Below are 20,161 nucleotides of genomic sequence, written 5' to 3'. Positions count from 1 at the left end.
CTCCTCCTGTCGGTTTAATTTCCTCTCCGGTTGCTACAGAATACAATTTCTTTGACTTTAATGTCAAGTTTGAATCGCCAAGAAACGCAGTTAACATTTCCGTGATGATCCTCTGACAAAATTTCCAATTGTTACTTGACAGAATCCATTAGTAAAGGGTAAAAACTCTACTGTCTGTGGAGTTAATACACATAACTGACTTTACTTTGACGATTAACAAAGTTTTCACGACTTTAATTTTCGTGACACTAATTTGCCGATTGATGCTACTTCTGACTTTTTACTGATGCAATGCGTCACTGATCTGTTTGTGCGCTCCTTTAAAAATAGCAGACCGATAGTTTGATATCTAGTTTTGTACTTGCATTTATCTGGGCAAGCTTAGAGAATCGTTCTGGGCCCATAATCGCATGATAAATTCTTGTTTTAAAGATAAGTAACTATTTTGAGGTATATAAAGGAGAACACTTTAATATATCATTCACTTCTGTACAGCACTACAGCATGTTCGGATAAGAAAACAACTGACTGACACAGAGTAACTATATCAGCATTATTGCATGGAACATATATAAAAACATATTACTAGACACTGAAAATAATTAACGCTTAACATGACGATACTACACAGGGAGTCACGAACCATATATTATTTCAAAATCGAAAATATAGTGAGGCACGGAACAAGCTTTTAGCATTTGTTATCAAGAATCCCGCAACCAATGTCAGTTAATATTCTGGACCCAATATTAAAACGTACAAGAAGATAATCGATTTTATATGTATTGGACAGATAAAGATACAAAGTTTAATAGTAAACAGTAAGGAACAGGGAAAGCCAGACTACACTATAAAGAAGCGGATACTGATTCAGCAAAGATATTATTATGGAGCAATGACTGAACGGTGTCTAACCGAAGTAGAAAAAAAAAAAAGAAAAAAGAAACAAACAATAAATGAAACTCTTTCTGATAAGCCGAAAGCAGACGACATGTAGTGTGTTGTGCACAAATAATCCTTGCAGCATTGGTGGATAAAAACGTGACTTAGAAGGCAGTAAGTTTGGGAATGAATAGATGTACTGCGTATAATTGAAAGCGATAAGCAGAAATATTCAATTTATAAGTGTGGAACGCTCAGTTTTCTGTGATCATGGGGAATGAGAGAGTAAATGCAATTAGTCGGATATAAATACGAAACTTTTGACTTATTGAGTCTGCAATGAAAACGTAAATGGATTGACATTTTAGACTTAGCAGTGTGATGTGATGAACTTTTCTCTTTGTTCCACACAGTTTCGTGTGGCCTCACCATGTTGTAGTTTGTGTACAATAACGTACAATTGTGATTCTCATATTTGTACCAAAATCAAGTTAAAAATATATAAAAAATGTCAATGACTATTTGCAGCCCAGTAGACAAGTTGCCAGCACCACAAATGAACCATTTTATCAAATACAATTTTAGTCAAATTGGACAAAATACTTCCGACTCAACTCGTACCATTCATTTCCTACATTAAATGATTATTATTTTAAGCGAATAAACCCATAACCACGCGAATTACGTAGAAGTGGGCATCTGCCTTTCTCTGTGTCCATATTTCTTTTATTCCCGCAGTGTGGCCTTCCTTTCTGTCTTAAGATCCTGTTGCTCCAGTCTTCTTCTTAGTGTTTACTTGCACAGTTATGTGTAAGTTGGTGCTTCAAATCCATGAGCTCTGATATATCTTCGTGAAAGAAAAAAATCTGTATGAGGTAAGAAAATATTGTGTGTTCAGAGTAGCCCTATTACATGTACAGAAGTAATTAAATTCTGGCATTCATTCTGTTCGGAGGTTCTATCAAGGGAGACGTTGGTAATTAAAACCATAGAATTATTTTCGGTGTAATGCGCACCAGAAAATATTCCCAGTCACTGTAGCAATCCCAAGACCTCTGGAATCATGTCATTGGAGTTGTCTTTAATTAATTTTTAAAAGTTGTTTATGTAGCCATCATTGAACATTTCGGATATCTTCTCACATGGAGGTGGCCTACAGTAAGTTATACAGCTTGTGGTCCTGTTCAAGATTTCACAGGCCTCAGTTTATTTTCCACATCTCTTCTCAGAGATTGAGCATGAAGCATGTGTTGTGGTTTCAGTGTCAGCTGTTGTGAATTTTCTAAATAGTTTTTTGTGAGATAGTAGGCATCTTCCAGTGCCAGCAGCCTTGGCCTTTACAGCATTTTCTGGGCTCTCTCTCTTGACCGTTAACATTGCCCCCCCCCCTCCCTTTTTTATGCATATAATTGCTTGATGTCCATCATTGATCAGTGTTGATTCACAGTCCATACAAGAATGGTATCACATGTAGGCATACTTTGTAGGCATTTTATAAGCAATTGCCTGTCATAGATTTCAGTTCCTTGTATTTTACCAGTCCATCATAATATCCTGCCATTTACTTTTGCTTGTCGCCACATTCGATAGTACCATACGCAAGAATATCTCTACATGTTTCTGTTACATGACTCTCTAGCTGTCATTGTTAAGCATAACACTAAATCTTAGCCAATATTATGTCTGTCAAGTAAAGGTACAAGCAAGTTCTCATGTCCTTGAACATAAATGTTACAGAGCAATGGGCATATTAATAAACAGATTTGTACTGTGAAGAGAGTGCCATGCTGGAACATTAGTAAATATAATTATGTTTGTGCTTGAATAATTAAAATAACCATATAAATTTCCATTATCATTTCAGTGCAGTATTTTGAAAGTACTGGTACTTGATTGCATCGTATTGTTACAAAAATCGTTTTGATACTGTGAGCATTGCCCATTAGCAGTATCAAATGTATTAAATGACTCCCAGAAAATGACAAAAACAAAGTTAGCAATAGCTACATGCATCATAATATTATGAAGTCACTTATCTAATTAATATGATTTTTCTCATATGTTTACTTTAAATTCAAATTAATGAAAACAAATCTGACATGCAGAGTTGTTGTCATTACTGCACGGGCTATTGTAATTAAACTGCAGTTTATTAGCTTGAAACCATTTGTCCAATGATGCTGTTGGTAAGGCAACTATCAGTAAGCACTACTTTATCACTGTGGCAACTATGATGTACAGTCATATGTATTTTAACTGTCAATGTCTTGGGGGCATTTGGGAAAATTGAATGTTCTCATTGTTGATGCCCTAAATTATACTGAAATCTTCAAAAGATTAGAACTCAGTGGGAAACTGTGGTTTTAAATATAACTATGAAATGTGCAGTGCAAAACAGAGGTGGATTCTTGTTGTATCCGCCATTTTATAAACTCACTATTACCTTTCAGTCTAACTTAGCCATTGATCTATGATACAGATCAGTCTGTCGCGACTACTTGCATTTCAAAAAAATATTGCTGAAGGTGATGAAATGCAGAACACTTCACCTTTAACATCTACCACTGGGGTTTTTTAAACATCTCTGTAATGCTCTTCCAAACTGATGAATAGTACTTGAGAATTAGTCAAATGTAAGTGTTGTGTAACTTCTTTTATGGACGAACTAAATTTCTGTAAGATTCTCCTAATGAATTTCAATGTGGCAGTGAGTCTCTTCCCTTATTTACGCACAATACATCACATTTATTTACATTCAGGGTCAGTTCGCAATCCCTGCACCAACCATCAATCCTCTGCAAGTGTTCCTGCATTTCACTACTGTCTACAGATGTTGCAACCTTGCTATAGACAATATCATTACCCATGAATAGTGTCACAGAGCTTCAACTGTTTTCCGCTAGATCATTACAATAAAATATAAATAATGAAAGGTCTATAGCATTCAATAGGAGTTCTCAAAAAATAACCTTTGTATTTGTCAATTTTAGTTCTACCTGCAGGAAAGTCCTGTATCCAATCACAAATCTGGTCCAATACTTGGTAAGCTCATATTTTGTTCTAAACAACAGCGTGAAATTGTAACAAGTTCCTTGTGGAAATTAAGGAATACAGAATCAACCTGGGCGCCTTTGTCTACAGCTCTCTGGGTCTCTGGATAAGCAGAAAGACTTGAATTTTGCAAGATCTCTGATGATTTTTATGCAGGAGATTTTTGTTCCCCAGTTACTTCGCATTATGCATGCATAAAACCTTCTCCATAATTCTACAACAGATTGACAACACCATGGGCCTATAATTGAGCTGCTCAGAGTAACAAAATGGTAAGTGCAAAATTCGGTGTTTGGAGTTTGAAATTGAACCACAAATCTGGTAATTTTATTCTAACATCCATTTTGTTCTGAATGGCTTTTGAGATGTTTATTCTTTCTTAAACACATAAAAAGAACAGGAAACAGACTTTAACATGTTAAAAATACAAAAATAAGCTCATTACTGTAGTGGAGATACCATTGTGTTGTCCAAATCACAAACACAGACAACGAAACATGATGATAGATAATCGCATGGTAACATTTACACAGAATTACTAGAAAGCTTTACTGTATAACTCATTGATGATGATGATGATGATGATGATGATGATGATGATGATGATTGGTTTGTGGAGCACTCAACTGCGCGGTCATCACCGCCCGTACAGTTGTGACACAGTCCAATTTTTACACAATCCAATCTAGCTACAGTCACGAATGAGAGAAAATCCCCAATCTAGCTGGGAATTGAACTCAGTACCCAGTGATTCAGAGGCAGCAACACTAACCAGTAGATCACGAGCTGCGGATGTATAGCTCATTGCTTGAAAGTACTTGATCACTCTCATCACAGATGTGCCCAATGTCCAAACATGTTGGTTATAACAGGAGGGATGTAATCTGAGAGAGACAGAAGGTGAGCAACTTTCTTCCTTCAAGTGAGTCTGGGTTTATCGTATTTTAATCAAAGAATAACAAGTCTGTTTCGCTTCCCACTTTTCCTGAAACTATTTTTGTGCCAAATGTCAAGACGTAATGTCTCACTGATGAGTAAAGATGGTGGGTGTTCAGAATTCACCTTCCACTTCCATATATTTCGTAGATTGGTAGCCAGATGCATACTGAACATCAAAGTCACCAATTTCCTGGAATTTTTTGAATGTTTGCCTCACATTGCTTTCACCTACTTTCTCAAAACATTTAACTGGACAGCGGCAGTTAGGTCCTTCGTCCCATACATGGTTGTGGCACTTAACATTGTGCTTCTGTGAGCTGCTCAATTGTGTGTGCGTTTCTGACCATCCTTCTTGGAAACTGGAATGATCTGCACTTTTCCAATCAGTAGATACCTTTTGTTGCTCCAGTGACTTATGATAACTGCTGCTAGAAGGGGAGCAAGTTCTTTTGTATAATCTCTGCAGGAATTTACACATATCTCATCTGGTCCAATTGCTTTTGCACTTTTGAGCAATTTTAATTTGTGTTTTATTCTGCTATCATCTGTGTCAGTATCTTCTATTTTGGCATTCATGCAACAATTGGAACAAGAGACCATATTACATTCTTCCGCAGTGAAACAATTTCAGAATACTGAATTCATTATTTTGGCTTTTTCTCTGTTATCTTCTGTCTAAATCAAAGCATGGCCACTGAGCAACTAAAGAGATGACTTTGATGTGTTTGCTTATTGTACAATAAGCCCAAAACTTTTTAGGGTTTTTAGTCAGTTCATTCTGCAAAATTCATCGAATACTTCTCGCATCACTTTCCTCATGCTAGTTATGGTTTTGTTCATCTTCTGTTTGTCTACTAGGCTTTGACTCCAAATTGTAGATTGTTAATTTGCTTACATTGTTATTGAACTACAGTGCGGTTTTTCCACCCCTCACAACATTGCTGGGTACATACTTGTCTAAGGCGTATTTTACATTGCTTTTGAGTTGTGCTTTACGTGTTTGTTCTCAGAGCTGAATATTTGTTGTTGACGACTTAGAAACTCTGCAGTTTGTATCCTATCACTCTTTTTCATCAAAAATGTCTTCCCACCTTTTTAAACATTTCTTTTTCCAGTAGTCATTGTTTCTCTCATAACCTTTTGATCACTGATTCTTTCCTTGATACTAGCTGATTGGATCTGTTAATTACTAGGTGGTCTAAGACATTGCCAACAGGTATTGGATCTTTAACCATCTGCCTGAAGTAATTTTCAGATAAGACCTTCAGAACAAATCCATGTGAATCCCTTTCTCTGACATCAGTTTTAATTGCATGATTCTTCCACTGTATAACTGGCAAGTTGAAATGCCCTCTACTACAATTGCGTGATCAAGAAACTTACTCGTGATATTCTCCAAGTTGTCTCTGAAGCACTCGGCCACTCCAGCTTCAGATGCAGGTGATCTATAAAAGCACACGATTGCTGTTTTTGACCCACGCTTGATGCTTACCTTTATACAGACTTAGGAATCTGTTATAACCTCACTGCACATTACAGAGTTCTGTACGGAAAAAAATTATGCTGTCACCTTTGATGCCTAGGCTATTCTTGATAGATTGTGGTGTGGTATATTCCAATCTGAATTTAGTATTTTGCTGTTTTTCACTTCCTGTTTGAGCCCACTTTCTGTTTCTTATACATTTAATAAATGAGACTAATTCTTGGACTTTCCATGATACTCTAGTAGTTTACTAATAACACATTATCATTTCATATTTCCAATCTGCAAGGTCTAAAGTTCTCCTCTGAAAATAACATGGTGGATCTGTCTTTCAATTTTGGCAGGCACTTTATCATTGACCCTAAGGAGGGTTTCCTGTAACTTAAAAAAAAAAGTCATGTACTTGCGACATGCACTATGTTACCCGAATAGCTGCTTTCCAACCTATGTGCATGCAACATGTACTGTGCTACCTGAGTAGCTGCTTCCTTTGTATAATGCATTTTTGACCTATTAAGGGGACTCAACAGTTTTCTGCCTGATATCAGAGGTTGAAAAATTTACACCTGAGATCATTTCAAAACCCTCTGAGCCTCTGGTTTAGGCTTTCCAGTCAGCACCAAACAAGAGGACCAGGGTGATTTCGAATGTGACACAGCAAATGGTGAACCATGCTTACACTCCACATGTGATGGTAGCTGCCTTTGTTAATACAGCCAACTACCTGAAGGAGTCAAGGACAACCTCAGAACCCAGAGGGCAAGGCTCATTTGTGTCGACATTTTCCACTAGCTGCAGCCGGTTCAGCCTGGACAGGATCTCCTAGCAAGCATACTGATAGTAGATGGATTATTTCCCTAACTTGCCTGCTATTTCCATGTGGGACTTCATCAGCATTTATGATGCAGCTCCCAATGACCAACAAACCCACCCTCTGTGATTGTTGGATATAGTAGGAAAATCTACCACTGGCACAACAAGTGAAGCATCCTATTGCGGCTCAGATGTGTTATCGACACAGTGCAGCATCTCGTACATGTTGCTAAGGTGTAAGGGGCAGATGCATGGCCAGTTCCCACTTTTGGCTTCTGCTGAAGAATGCTTGAACCCGTGATGGTCTCTCACTCAAACTCGAATCAGGAGGATGTGTTCAAATGGTGCACATTTGAAGATGCAGTGACGGTGTTACCAGAGGATTCCAGCGGCACCAGAGATTTTGCTGCTGTCACCACTGGTGCCTGAACATTGATGCAGCATGGGGCAGAAGCTTGAGGCCTATTGATCGTGGCAATGCATCTTCTGCCTGCTTCCAGACAGTGGCCAATTCACCTGTGTCCCCATACAACAAGCACTATCCCTATCCATTTCCTACTAGTACAAACTGTAAAATAATGAACAGTTTTACTGACTAATCAGTCAGGGACTCACTTAGAAAGGCAAGTAGACAGCATCGGCCATGTGAATTGAGTGAATAAAGCAACTGCAGTGGTAAACTAAATTACAAGTTAATTAAATTTAACTGATGATCAAAAAATACACCAACTCTTGCAACATAACAAATAGCACTACTAAACGCATTGTCATCTGGTTGAGCCGTGAGTTGTCTGTCTGCTGTAGCCTGTGTGTAGGGCCAGAAATGCTCCATCCTGTGATAGCTCCATCGTAAAGCCAGCTCAAATCACTAAGCACGATGGAAGCATCCTGCCTAAGTCATTGGGTCGCATCAGCATTGTGACGATATCTGGGATGATTGGCAACCTCAGTAAAGTTTCACCATCAGGCAAATGTGAACCCTATTTCTTCATTGGTATGTCTTTATGTCCTGAAGTTCCAACAGTTTTTCCAGGTGCAGTGGTACCACGGTGTGTGAAACATGTGAAGTAATCTGAAAGCCAACTGATTGGTGCCGGTGTGCCTCATCTTGACGCTGGTGTTCCCAATTTGGCCCAGGCGTATATAGATGCTGGATGTTGGAGTGGAGGCACCAGCTACTGCAGTGATGGCTGTGGATGTGGCACCTTCTGCCTTTGCCTCTGTGAAAGGGGCTCCTCATTGCTTGTCTGTTGAGTGTGCCACTGGCTCTGATGCCGAGCAAGTTCAGTGCCATCAGACCAGTGTTGACAGTGAATCTGCATGTAGTGATGACTGTTGCTGGTATCCATCCAAGTTGCATACCAGATGTCCAGTCTAGAGCACTCTGGCTGTCATGTTGGTGCATTCATGTTCGTTTGCTAGGCTTAGGTTTGTTGTAGCTCTCATAGTGGTATGCACTAAGAAAGAGGACATCCCTCTGTAATCTTTGAACGAGTTTTTCTGAAAGCCACCTGTGTGTTCCAAAGTGGAATTCAGTCTTGTATTGAAAAACATTTAATTTTTTAAAGGTGTTGACAATGACTAGGGCATTCTTTTCAACTTGCAGATTGTTTACCTCCATCAAAATTAAAGTTTTGGATGCAAACATGATAGGCCGCTTTGATGCGTAGGTATATTTCGGCACTAACACAGCTCTAACACTGTACTTCAACACCCTGGTATGAGATTTCCAAAAGGAAATGTTGCTAGCCATGACACAGGTCTTAAATTATTCTTAAGTGCATAAAATGCTTTGTCATATTCTCTTGCGTGATTGAACAGAACACCTCTCTGGAAAGCTAATTAACAGATATGTACATCCTGCCACAGAAGGGGTATGAATTATTCGTTTTCCCTGAAGGATAACTGTCCTTTTATGTTTTTCTGAGGGAATGAATTATTAATTGCAGTCGAGTACTGTTTTTTCAGCTGAATGCCTTTCTTAAATAGTGTGTGACCTAAGTAATTGGTGCTAGTTAGGGAAAATTCAGATTTCTTCCATTTGATTTTTAGACCCAGTTGTTTTAGATTTGTGAATAGTCTCCTTAGATTGACAGTATGTTTCTGCATGGAGCTACCTGCTACAATTATCTCAGCCAGGTAGTTAATGTAGGATTCCATTGAGTGAGTGAGCTGTACTAAATATGTTTGAAACGTAACTGGTGCACTGACTAAACCAAAAGCTAAGTGCTCATAGTGTTATATGTAAACAGTGTGTTTACACCATTACATTTTGTGAGGCTTCGTAGAGCAGAAGCTGTAAAAAAGTTATTGCTCAAATATATTTTGGCGAAGCACTCTCCTTCTGCTAGTTTTGCCAATTGCTCTGTTCATCAAATGGTAACAACCAGTGATGAATTGTGCATTGATTGTGCACTTGCAGTTCCCACACTCTTCCATCCCACAGCCCAGCCTCCAGATGCAGCATCCAGCAGCTTTATTCTGTCCCCATCAAATCGCTGCATGCTTTGCCAGTAGCACTGGCATCTTCTCCCACCTATACTCATATCTCTTCCCACCTCACACCACCTGCTTATCCCCACCACCCATCCAGTAGACTCCTACTCTGTCAGATGCCAGTCACACACTAGTGCCCTGAGAGAGAGCCATGTATGTGTTTTGTAGTGTAGAAAAAGGGATTTTGTCCAAAAGATTTAATATTTTAGCAGTCTTTTTCACTGTGCTCATCTGTAACTCAGCACCTCCACTATATGGTGGTAGCAGTCTATACGTTCCATATCGTTGAACTTTGTAATCTGCTATGCATCCTTACTCCAAAGAGAAGATTTCCATAAATTTTTGGCTGTGGTCCTCCATAGTCAGGTAAGATATTTTATTGAAAACAGAATTGACGAAATCCTTAACTACAAGCCCAAAGAGACTGAAGGTATCTACTCTGAAGACGAAGTTGGTCATAGAATTGGTTACAATCTGCAAGTAACGAGTTCAGTCATTTTGTGTGAAATACTGTGGGGAAGGACAGCTGTTAATGCTTATTTGTCACAACTGGATGAAGGTGCAGTATGTAAGAGTGTCTACTTGGGACCTTTGATGCTCAGGGTTTTTGCAATGTAAACCATGTAGGTCCAGGCCCAGTATGATTGTCCTGGCTGCTGGGTTCATTAGTGGAGCTAACTCCTTCAGAAATTCATGTTTCGAAATCTATCTTAGGGAAGGAGTACAGAGCCTTTAGTTCAAGCACCTGGTAATCCTCGAAGTACAAATGCATGTAATCATCACAAATATGAGCTCCAATCTCCACTCGTCTCTTCAAATGAGGGAAACATAGTGGGTGAGGAGGGCTTACTGTTGGAAGTTGTGGATAAATTGACTGGTGCATTAAGTAACCACAATGTGGTCTTATTTAGCGCTCCAATTTACTGTAAATGAACTCACTGCAGTGGTTTAAACTTTATTTTGAGCTACTACACATATGGAGGATATGGAACCCCCTCATCATTAACCTTACTATCATGACAATAGAGTTTATTTACTAAGGATGGGGGGACCAACCATGCATAAGTAGTAGAGTGTGTAATGCCCATGTTCAATTGTTCTGCAGTTGGGACAAGTACGCCACGAGTTTGTTGGAATGCATTTTATGTAGACTATGCGTATTCACTAGATTTGCCTGAAGCATAGATTAGAGATGTTGCACAGTACCTTGGTTACCACACAATCAGAACAAGCAAGAGATATTGATAATACAAGATGGAAAAAGGTGGTTGTCATGTCTCTTGGATGAGGTGGAGCTGTCAGAATTGTCATAGCGGTGGCAATGTATTAGGTAAGGCACCATATTTTGTTTAATTTTGCAGATAGTTATTGTTTGATGTTTGGGAAACATTCGATTAAAATCCATGCAGGGAGGAGGTAATCAGTAACCGTTACTCAGAAGCTAGATAACTGATCATAATTCTCATAATTATGTCTGGTGGAAGTATGTCCTCTGCTTTTATTGTATTATCCAGACTCCATCATCAGTGTCAGAAATTTATGTGGTATGTAATGTTATGGGCTTTCAAGTTGCACAGACATCCATAGCTGCACCCTTTTATCATCAGATTCTTTTTAATTCACCCAATTTTTATAGCAGTAAATCAAAAATTGTAGTGGCCTTTCTTGTTCAAGGAAGGTCTAACAGTTATGTATGAGTTTACTACTGTTAGACAGTAGGGGGAATGGGCAAGTGGACGAGGGTCGTTTTTGTCATGGGATGTTTTAAAGCTTATCTTTCAATAAAGAATATGCATATGCAAATGGCATTATACAGATGTGAACTCGCTGTCTGACTTAGCATGAAAAATCATAGTGGTACTCAACTTTTGAAGTATAAGGACAAACATCAAATTAGATTATAAAATCCAATGTCCTGGTCACACACTACTTAAAAAAGATTACCTGTTTGGCTTTGCAACCACCATCAGATCTATAAGTGAGAACACACAAATCAAAAATATAAGCAGAGTTATTTACCTAGTGAGTACATGAGGGAGATGGAGGCACACAGTCAACATATAAAAGAACAAGAGTAGAGATTGCAAATTTAAAGATAAAGTAAAGGTTACAATAATTGCTACTAGTAAAGTACCTGTTACAGACAATTGAAAGACAGGCTGATGGATGTGAAACAGATGAATTTTAAAATCTTGTCAAATTTTCACTTTTGATCCTACATGTTTGAAAGTAAGCACAATGTATAGAGCAACTTCAAAAATTTTATTAACAGAAGGAAAACAAATCAAGGATGGAAAATAGTGTTGTACAAATGTCGATCTTCACTGGCAAGTCGTTTGTCAAGGCAGTACTTGAAGTTCATCACCACTTGCTGCAACATGTCATCTGCTATGGTTTCAGTTTAATTTCCGATGGCATTTTTCAAAGCTTTGAGGGTTTGTGTCTTCGTGATGTGCCCTTTTCACTTAAGATAAACGCAAAGGAAAAAGTCGCAGAGGCTGAGATCTGGGGGTAGGCGGAAGGCCAGGAGATGTCACCGTGCCGAGAAATCTTGCATCTGGAGAAAATCGATTGTGCGAAGTTCTGTGATACCTGTTATCAACCCATGTTGAAACACCCATATGAGTATGTTATGTAGCTGTCACAGGTGGCAGTACAGAAGCTGACTCTGGCATCCGGATGATCTAAAGATAAAGAATACTATTGTGGGATACATTATGCCATGCCTGCTCGACTTGTTCATGTAGATCTGTAGGAGTTGTTGATTGATAAGTCACGAGTCACTTCTCGTTCCGTCATATCCCATATGTGCTCGATTGGAGACAAATTCAGAGATCGTGCTGGCCAGGGAATTTGCTGAACATCTTGCAGAGCATGTTGAATTTCACAGGCAGTGTGTGGGGGAGTATTACCCTGCTGGAACAATGCATCACCTTTGTGTTGCAAGAACGGGTCTAACAATATTCTGCAAATACCAAGCACCTCTGCAGAAACACCAAAAATGAACGAGAGTTGTAGCTTATCATGCCCCAGACTATAAATAAGGCCTGTGATGGGGCCAGTGTATCTTCAACCAATGCACTCTGAGACAGCGTTCGACAAGTATATGTCATATGCACAAATGACCATCACTTATATGTAGGCAGAATCTGCTGTCATCGCTGAAGACCACGGCACACCAATCTGTCATCCAAGTGATTGACAGCACCAGTCAAGCCATGCATGTTGGTGCCGTGACATGAGTGGAAGAAGGGCTATAGGTGTATGTGCCTGTAGTCCCACTGCTAATAACCAGTTTGCAACAGTTCGTGTTGACACATATGGGCTCACAAGCCCTCTTATCTGTGCTGTGGTAGCTGTACAATCTGCCCACTGCTGCTCTTACAATATGGCAATCCTGGCAGACATCTGCACTATGTGGGCAGCCGGAACATCATCTATGGGTGTGAGAATGTTCACAGGATACCAGCATCATTGCACAACTGTCACAGCATGTCCAAAACTCGTGTGGAAATTCTCCGAAAGGACCATCCTGCCACTCAAAAGCCCACAATTTGGCTCCTTTCAAGCTCACTCGCTCGGTTGTAGGAAGCATGAGTGCATCTGTGTGATGTGGTTGCCAGCTGACTTCAAATGTTTGCACCGAAATGAGCCCTCTGGCTGTGAGCATTCCCTATTAAAGATTAGACACAGATGGTGCTCTGATAGGTAAGCCACTACACTGTCTGTTGGTGGACAATGTTGAACCATTATCATTACATCTACTATCTCCCAGTGGCATGTGGCCACCATCAGTTCCAAATTGACGTTGTCTTTCCAGGTGTAGTAATTTTCTTTGCCAGTGTATTTATACATACATGCACGTAACACATGCATTAAAAGATGGAGAGAGGAGTAACTTTTATGCATTTTGAATATATTCTATGATATGTATTTTTCTTTCTTTCTTTTCCTTAGTGTTATCCTGTCTTGTACAGGCTTCACTTTTTTCACATTTTGGTGACTTTTACTAATAAACTTTGTGAGTGAAAGCTCTTCGTGACACCACAGTCATCAACATGTGCTCCATCTGCCAGTGAATTGTGTAAACTTTGCTCTGCGCGTTATCATATTTTAACAATTTTTGTTTCGTATTCTGAGGCATAATTTGGGAATCAGCCCAGAATTTTCCTAAATGAGTGCTGGAAACTATGTAGAAACCAAACTCGGGCTGACCTGTGTACCATGGTTGTTAATTCGCTATGTGGATTTGATGTGGGCGTGGCTCATAGAATCTCACAAATTAGTGTGCTGTGTGTTATGCTGTATCATTTTTAATTCCATCTTTATGTCACTATTCACTCTCTTACATTTTTGTTCAGATAAACTTACATTTATAATTCATGCTTTCAAGTTTATTTTAAATTGTCTTACTTTCAGTATAATGGCTCCATTTTTATGTTGTCAGATGTAAAGTTGTGTGTCAGTATAGATGCGATGTACTGCTTTTCATATGATACCTTTATGAACCAACTATATAAACACAGCCTTCAAGTACTTTTTAAATTGTTTTTAAGCTTTGAATTTTTATCTTGCATTTTGTATAATAGTCTCTTAGCACGCATGAAATGGGTGGATTTATGGCTTTTACACATATTAAATTTATTATCTATTTTTACAAATACAGATTATGCCATATTTTAGAAAGATATAAAAGTTACTTTTGTACACACACACACACACACACACACACACACACACACACACACACACACACACACACACACCTCTCTCTCTCTCTCTCTCTCTCTCTCTCTCTCTCTCTCTCTCTATGTGTGTGTAATGTAACAGATTTATCAAGACCCATGAATTGTGGATCATGATGCACCAGTTTACTAAACAACACGATGCACATCAAATTCCGTTATTCATGTAAATGTATATGAACACATTTGATTTTGTGCTTATACTATTATTCATAAATTGAAATAGAAAAACGTACAGAAAAAGATGTAAAATATAAAAGGAATGGTCACAAATGAAGGCAAGAAAAATCACAATCTCATTATGTCTAATATTAAAAATTTGTAATACTAATTGTTAAAAACACTCATGATACAAGTCTTGGTTTGGAAAGTACGTGAATCTATTAAATCTTATTATGGATTGTAAGGTTTTACTCTGCTATGTGCGTCATGGTGCACTAATTTCTTAAATATAATTTCTAATTGTCAACCAGTTAAAATATTATCTTCAATAGCACTTGCACTTGTTGCCACTGTTAAAACAATAGAGATGCTTCAGCAGCTTTGTCTGCATGGGGCTTGTTGATTAGCTTAGTTTTGTCTGAGCTGTGTCACAGTGGGTTGAAGTTACCGTAATTTTGTTATGAAAATAGATTTAATAAAACATGTCAGTGAATGAATATGTGCTGTTTCAAGTTTGTTTAAAGATATTCCATTCATATATTGTACTCAGGTGCTGCCATACTTTGATAGGAAGTCCGTAGCAGCATTTCTCAGTGACAGAACGAAGAAAAATACTTGCAATAAATAAGTTTTGTCTTCCACAAGAAGCATTTGCAAATTAATAATTTGAAATGATTGAACTTTACTATAATTTTCTCTCTCTCTTTCAGTTGTGTGTAAGTGGTATTTCACAAGTGACAGTCATTGTAACTTTTATACTTCATCACTGCACCTGTTTTTCTATGTATTGACTCAGCATCTTCTTGTCACTGCTGTAATCAGTAGGTAACTTGTTCTTGTTATTTGTGCATTTAATATGTCCATTCTCTTGTTTTACAAGTCTGTTGATATGTTTTTGTTTATATTTTATCATTTTTAGATCTGATAATGGCTGCAAACCAGTGATCAGTTTTAGTAAAGCAGCATGTGACTTAAGACATTGACTTTTATAGTCTAATGCATTTCAAAGGTCACAGATCTCCTACACAGACGCAAACAGCTTCATTTTGTGACTTACATCAAATAATAGTTATTCTTCATATGCCACAAACATGAAGCTGTTGGTGGGAACAATGCTAAATGTGTATCTATTCAGATTTTACATTTATGAGCCTCTTTACATCAGTCCATCAGTGCACTTGATGTAACCCTTGTCTGTTCTTAAAATATTGTTCTTGTCTGGAATGGCAATCCAGCTGCTCATCCAAGAACTTTTTGTGTAGAGTCTCATCATATATATAAAAGCCATTCATTGTTAAGTATCCTCCACTCGTAGTTGTTGACATTTGCCCTAAATTAACATTATAAAAATATTTCACTTTCTCCCTCTCAGGCGAGTCCAAGTCTCTGCTTCCTTTCTAATCTGTCTCATCATTCTAAAAAGGCTTTTTATGCTTTCATTTGAAAAATTATTTTGCACTACTTTCATGGGAAATCTTTCCATCTGCTATGTCCATCTACATTATTCATTGATATAACATTAGTATCAATTTGGTAGTACTTGAGTGTAGCAGTTGTCAAACTAATGTTCCCTATTCTGCATTTTAATAGCTGCACTTCAGGTAGTTATTTGTAGTTGCGAATGTCTCCGTGATGATAACTTTTGAAAACAAAATATAAAACTTTCATCTTTTCTGTAGCATAAAGTTAACTTGTATGTAATGTAAAGTTTTGCCTGTAGATTTGTACAATTGCCGATATATGTATATTCCTCCACAACAGGTACGGGATGGCTAAAGAAGGTAGAAGCATTATTGGCATGATATTCAAGAATTTCATCCAGTCCCTAAAGCCACGACAGATAAGAGGAACTCCAGTAGGAACAGATTACTTAGGAAATAAATATTTTGAGATACCGGCCAATCCAAGTGTTGGCAAGAGAAAAGCTTCACGCTGGTTTGAACCAGCTGTGAAAGATAACTTTGAGCAAGAAATTCCAGCAGAATGGGAAGCATGGCTCCGAGGACGAAGAACAGCACCACCAATGGAAGAGGAAATTATGCGCAGTGTTGCCATTATGGAAATGAAAAAGAAAAATGCTGCAGAACTTGCAAGAAAAGAAGGAAAGAAAGATCCTGGTGTTTTAGATAAAGAGGTTAAAGGAATGGAATCATTTCCAAAGTATGATGAATATGAAGTAATGCCAGGTAAAAGTAAGGAAGCAGATAAATAACACACATTGAGGCAATTTGTTGTTTATACAGACTGTGTCAGTCAAAAATGTTGTTCGTGTTGAACTATAGTTTTTTTTTTTTTGTGCCTTTATATGTTATTCATAACATGCAGGCACGAGTTACCGTATAATGATTCTCACTGATTTCTCGTAAGAGCTTTGTTTATGCATGTTTAACAATAAAGTGCAATGAATTATTTTTGTGAACATTTCTCATGCATTCCATTACAGAACTGGTTTACAAAAGAAACATCAGAGTAATTATATTTCAATTAAAGCAAAACATAGTTGCTGTTGTGATAAGCTTTTGTGCTATTTAAATGAGACCACGAACATGTGGTACAAGAATTGTAATCCTTTTCTTATGATATCAACAGTTGATGCAAATCTTCAAATGTTGCTGAGTTTTATGTTGAACCTTGTTTGCAAAGGCAAAAATACTGAAATAATCTTAATTGTGGATTAAGTGAGGTGACAGTGCACATTGGAGTAGATTTATTCAAAGATTGTTTCAGCATTGACGTGGAATGGATGGTGTTTTAAGTAGAACATGACTGTTCCATTGTCACCTGTATGGTTCAGCTTCATCTGCAGGATTGTGCACCAACTTCCTACATGTCTATAAGAGAAAGAAATCAGTAAATTAGCCTACCAGTGAATGACTGGATTTAAATGGAAAGCCCTCATTTGTCGCTGTAACCTGCTCTTAGTTCAGTGCACTTTATACAGTTTTTTTCACTGAGTAAATTGTATCCCAGAAGTGTGATTATGCAATAGACCTGTCTCTGGGTTCCACAACACCTTCATTGGACTCGTAACAAATTCCACCCACAGATTTCTTTACACTGCCTAAAGAAAGGGGGGGGGGCACCCATTAGGAGAGGAGGGTACAAAATGAAACTTCACCCCCTGAGAAGATATGTGATATTATTTCAGTGATTAAAAAACTGAATCAAATTCATAAGGAACATGGCAGTATGAGTCGACTTACCAATATAGTGTTTCACCTCATCTGGCCTGGATGCTTACACTGATTTGCTTGGGAAGGGTGTCATAAATCCATTGTGAGGGAAGCTGGCTCACAGATGTTGTAACTGGTCCTTGATATCTTGGATACTGGCACTGATAAGGAGTTGAGGTTTGAGCTTGTCCCACACTTGTTCTATTGGGGGAAGATCTGAGGGTCTTGCTGGCCGTGGTAGTACCTCAACATCACAGAGAAACGTCAGAGGCAGATGCCATGTGTGGGTGAGCATTTTCTTATAGATAAATGACACCACAGTTCTGTTGCACAAGAGGTGACACTTGAGGACGTTTTTGCTGTACCGTTGGGTCGTCAAGAGTTTCCTCAGTCACTACCAGCTGTGACCTGAAGTTATACCTGGTGGCTCCTGAAACTGTGATACCAGCAGTAACAATGTTGTTCCTCTCCATAACATTATAAGAATGGGACCGCTACCCAGGTTGTTGCCACACTCGCCGAAGATGGTCGTCTAACTAAGGGCTCACCTCCAGAGGGTGTAATGTTTCCAAGTAGAGAAGGAATTAGCATATTTCATCAAAATATAAGAGGTATTAGAGATAAAGTTAGTGAACTGCTAATAGATGTTAACTCTGAAATAATAATAATAATAATAATAATAATTATTATTATTATTATTATTTTTTTTTTTTTTTTTTTTTTTTTTACCAGGCTACAGATTAGCTGACTGTTTCTCAAGGAGTTCCTTGCGGGGTGGGGGAGTGGCTCTGAACGTAAAAAACAGTATTTCATTTGAGTACATAGACATATCACGACACTGCACTGAACAGATATTTGAAAGTTGTGCAGCATTAGTTGAATTTAGTGAAACTAAACTTCTAATTGCTGTCAGCCCGGTTGGCTGACTAGTGGGATAAGGATATCATGTAGAACAAAGTGGGAATTATATCAAAATGTTAGAAGTAGTCACAATCAAGCTACAATAGCCCATTACAAACAGTATTGTAAGGTGCTTAAAAATGTTATTAGCAAGGCAAAAAGTATGTGGTATGCAAATAGAATAGCTAATTCATAGGATAAAATTAAAGCCATATGGTCAGTTGTGAAGGAAGTGTCTGGTCAGAAGCACAAGGTTGATGATATAAAGTCAGTTCGCAGTAATAATATTTCTGTTACTGATAAATCAGATATATGTACAGTATTTAACAACCATTTTCTGAGCATTGCTGGTGAATTAAATAAAAATTTAGTTTCTACAGGAAATCATATAAATTTCTTAGCAAATGCCTTTCCGAGATTGACGTCTGAAAACTCCTCTGTGATACAGACAAGAGGGAGATTGAGTCAATAATTAAATCACTGAAGATTAAGGACTCTCATGGTTATGATGGAGTGTCTAGTAGAATATTAAAGTACTGTGCTGCACATGTTAGCCCTGTATTTAGCCATATTTGTAATTTTTCCTTTAGGAATGGTCAGTTTCCTGAGCGATTAAAGTACTCAGTAGTAAAGCCGCTGTATAAAAAGGGAGAAAGGGATAATGTAGATAATTTTAGACCTATTTCTATGCCATCAGTGTTTGCAAAAGTTATTGAAAAGGCTGTGTATGTAAGGTTAATTGATCATTTTATATCACACGATTTGCTATCAAATGTGCAGTTCGGCTTTAGAAGTCATTTGACAACTGAAAATGCTGTATTCTCTTTTCTCTGTGAGGTATTGGATGGGCTAAACAAAAAGTTTCGAACGCTTGGCATATTTTTTGATTTAACAAAGGCATTTGACTGTGTTGATTTCACAATATTGCTCCAGAAGTTGTACCATTACGGAATAAGTGGAGTGGCTCACAATTGGTTCACCTCCTACTTTAGCAACAGGCAGCAAAAGGTCATTATTCACAATGTTGATAACGGCTGTGATGTGGGATCTGAGTGGGGTACTGTCAAGTGGGGGGTGCCACAGGGATCAGTGTTGGGGCCGCTCCTGTTCCTTGTTTATATAAATGATATGCCCTCTAGTATTATGGGTAACTCTAAAATATTTCTGTTTGCTGATGACACTAGCTTAGTAATAAAGGATGTTGTGTGCAACATTGACTCGGTTTCAAGTAGTGCAGCACATGACCTCAGTTCATGGCTTGTAGAAAATAAAGTAAATCACAGTAAGACTCAGTTTTTACAGTTTCTAACACACAATTCAACAAAACCTGACATTTTAATCTCACATAACGGGCATATGATTAGTGAAACTGAACAGTACAAATTCCTAGGTGTTCAGATAGATAGTAAGCTGCCGTGGAAAGCCCACATTCAGGATCTTGTTCAAAGACTTAATACTGCCATTTTCACTATTCGAATGGTATCGAAAGTGAGTGATACTTCGACACATAAATTAGT

The 20,161-nt window shown here is 38.1% G+C and overlaps 1 protein-coding gene across 6 annotated transcripts; it reads left to right on the top strand.

The window, feature by feature from the left end:
- The first annotated feature begins 905 nt into the window (after positions 1 to 905).
- LOC126178566 (NADH dehydrogenase [ubiquinone] 1 alpha subcomplex assembly factor 2) lies at positions 906 to 17,530 on the top strand. Of its 6 annotated transcripts, none has more exons than XR_007536508.1 (3): positions 906 to 1,056; positions 3,873 to 3,924; positions 4,024 to 4,202. XR_007536508.1 is itself a non-coding variant. In XM_049924544.1 (3 exons), exon 3 carries the CDS (start codon positions 16,340 to 16,342, stop codon positions 16,781 to 16,783), a length of 444 nt encoding a protein of 147 aa, XP_049780501.1. In that variant the 5' UTR covers positions 931 to 1,056; positions 4,024 to 4,205; positions 16,333 to 16,339; the 3' UTR covers positions 16,784 to 17,530. The 6 variants fall into 6 exon arrangements, 5 of the variants coding, with proteins under 5 accessions (XP_049780499.1, XP_049780501.1, XP_049780502.1 ...); XM_049924544.1 differs by lacking the exon at positions 3,873 to 3,924 and adding an exon at positions 16,333 to 17,530 and having other exon boundaries at positions 931 to 1,056; positions 4,024 to 4,205; XM_049924545.1 differs by lacking the exons at positions 3,873 to 3,924; positions 4,024 to 4,202 and adding exons at positions 15,282 to 15,392; positions 16,333 to 17,530 and having other exon boundaries at positions 943 to 1,056.
- The last annotated feature ends 2,631 nt before the right edge of the window (positions 17,531 to 20,161 follow it).

Source organism: Schistocerca cancellata, chromosome 1 (assembly GCF_023864275.1).
Source record: "Schistocerca cancellata isolate TAMUIC-IGC-003103 chromosome 1, iqSchCanc2.1, whole genome shotgun sequence".
NCBI classification, from domain to species: Eukaryota; Metazoa; Arthropoda; class Insecta; order Orthoptera; family Acrididae; genus Schistocerca; species Schistocerca cancellata.
The sequence above is the reverse complement of the archived record's forward strand: the minus strand, read 5'-3'. Positions and strand labels throughout refer to the sequence as shown.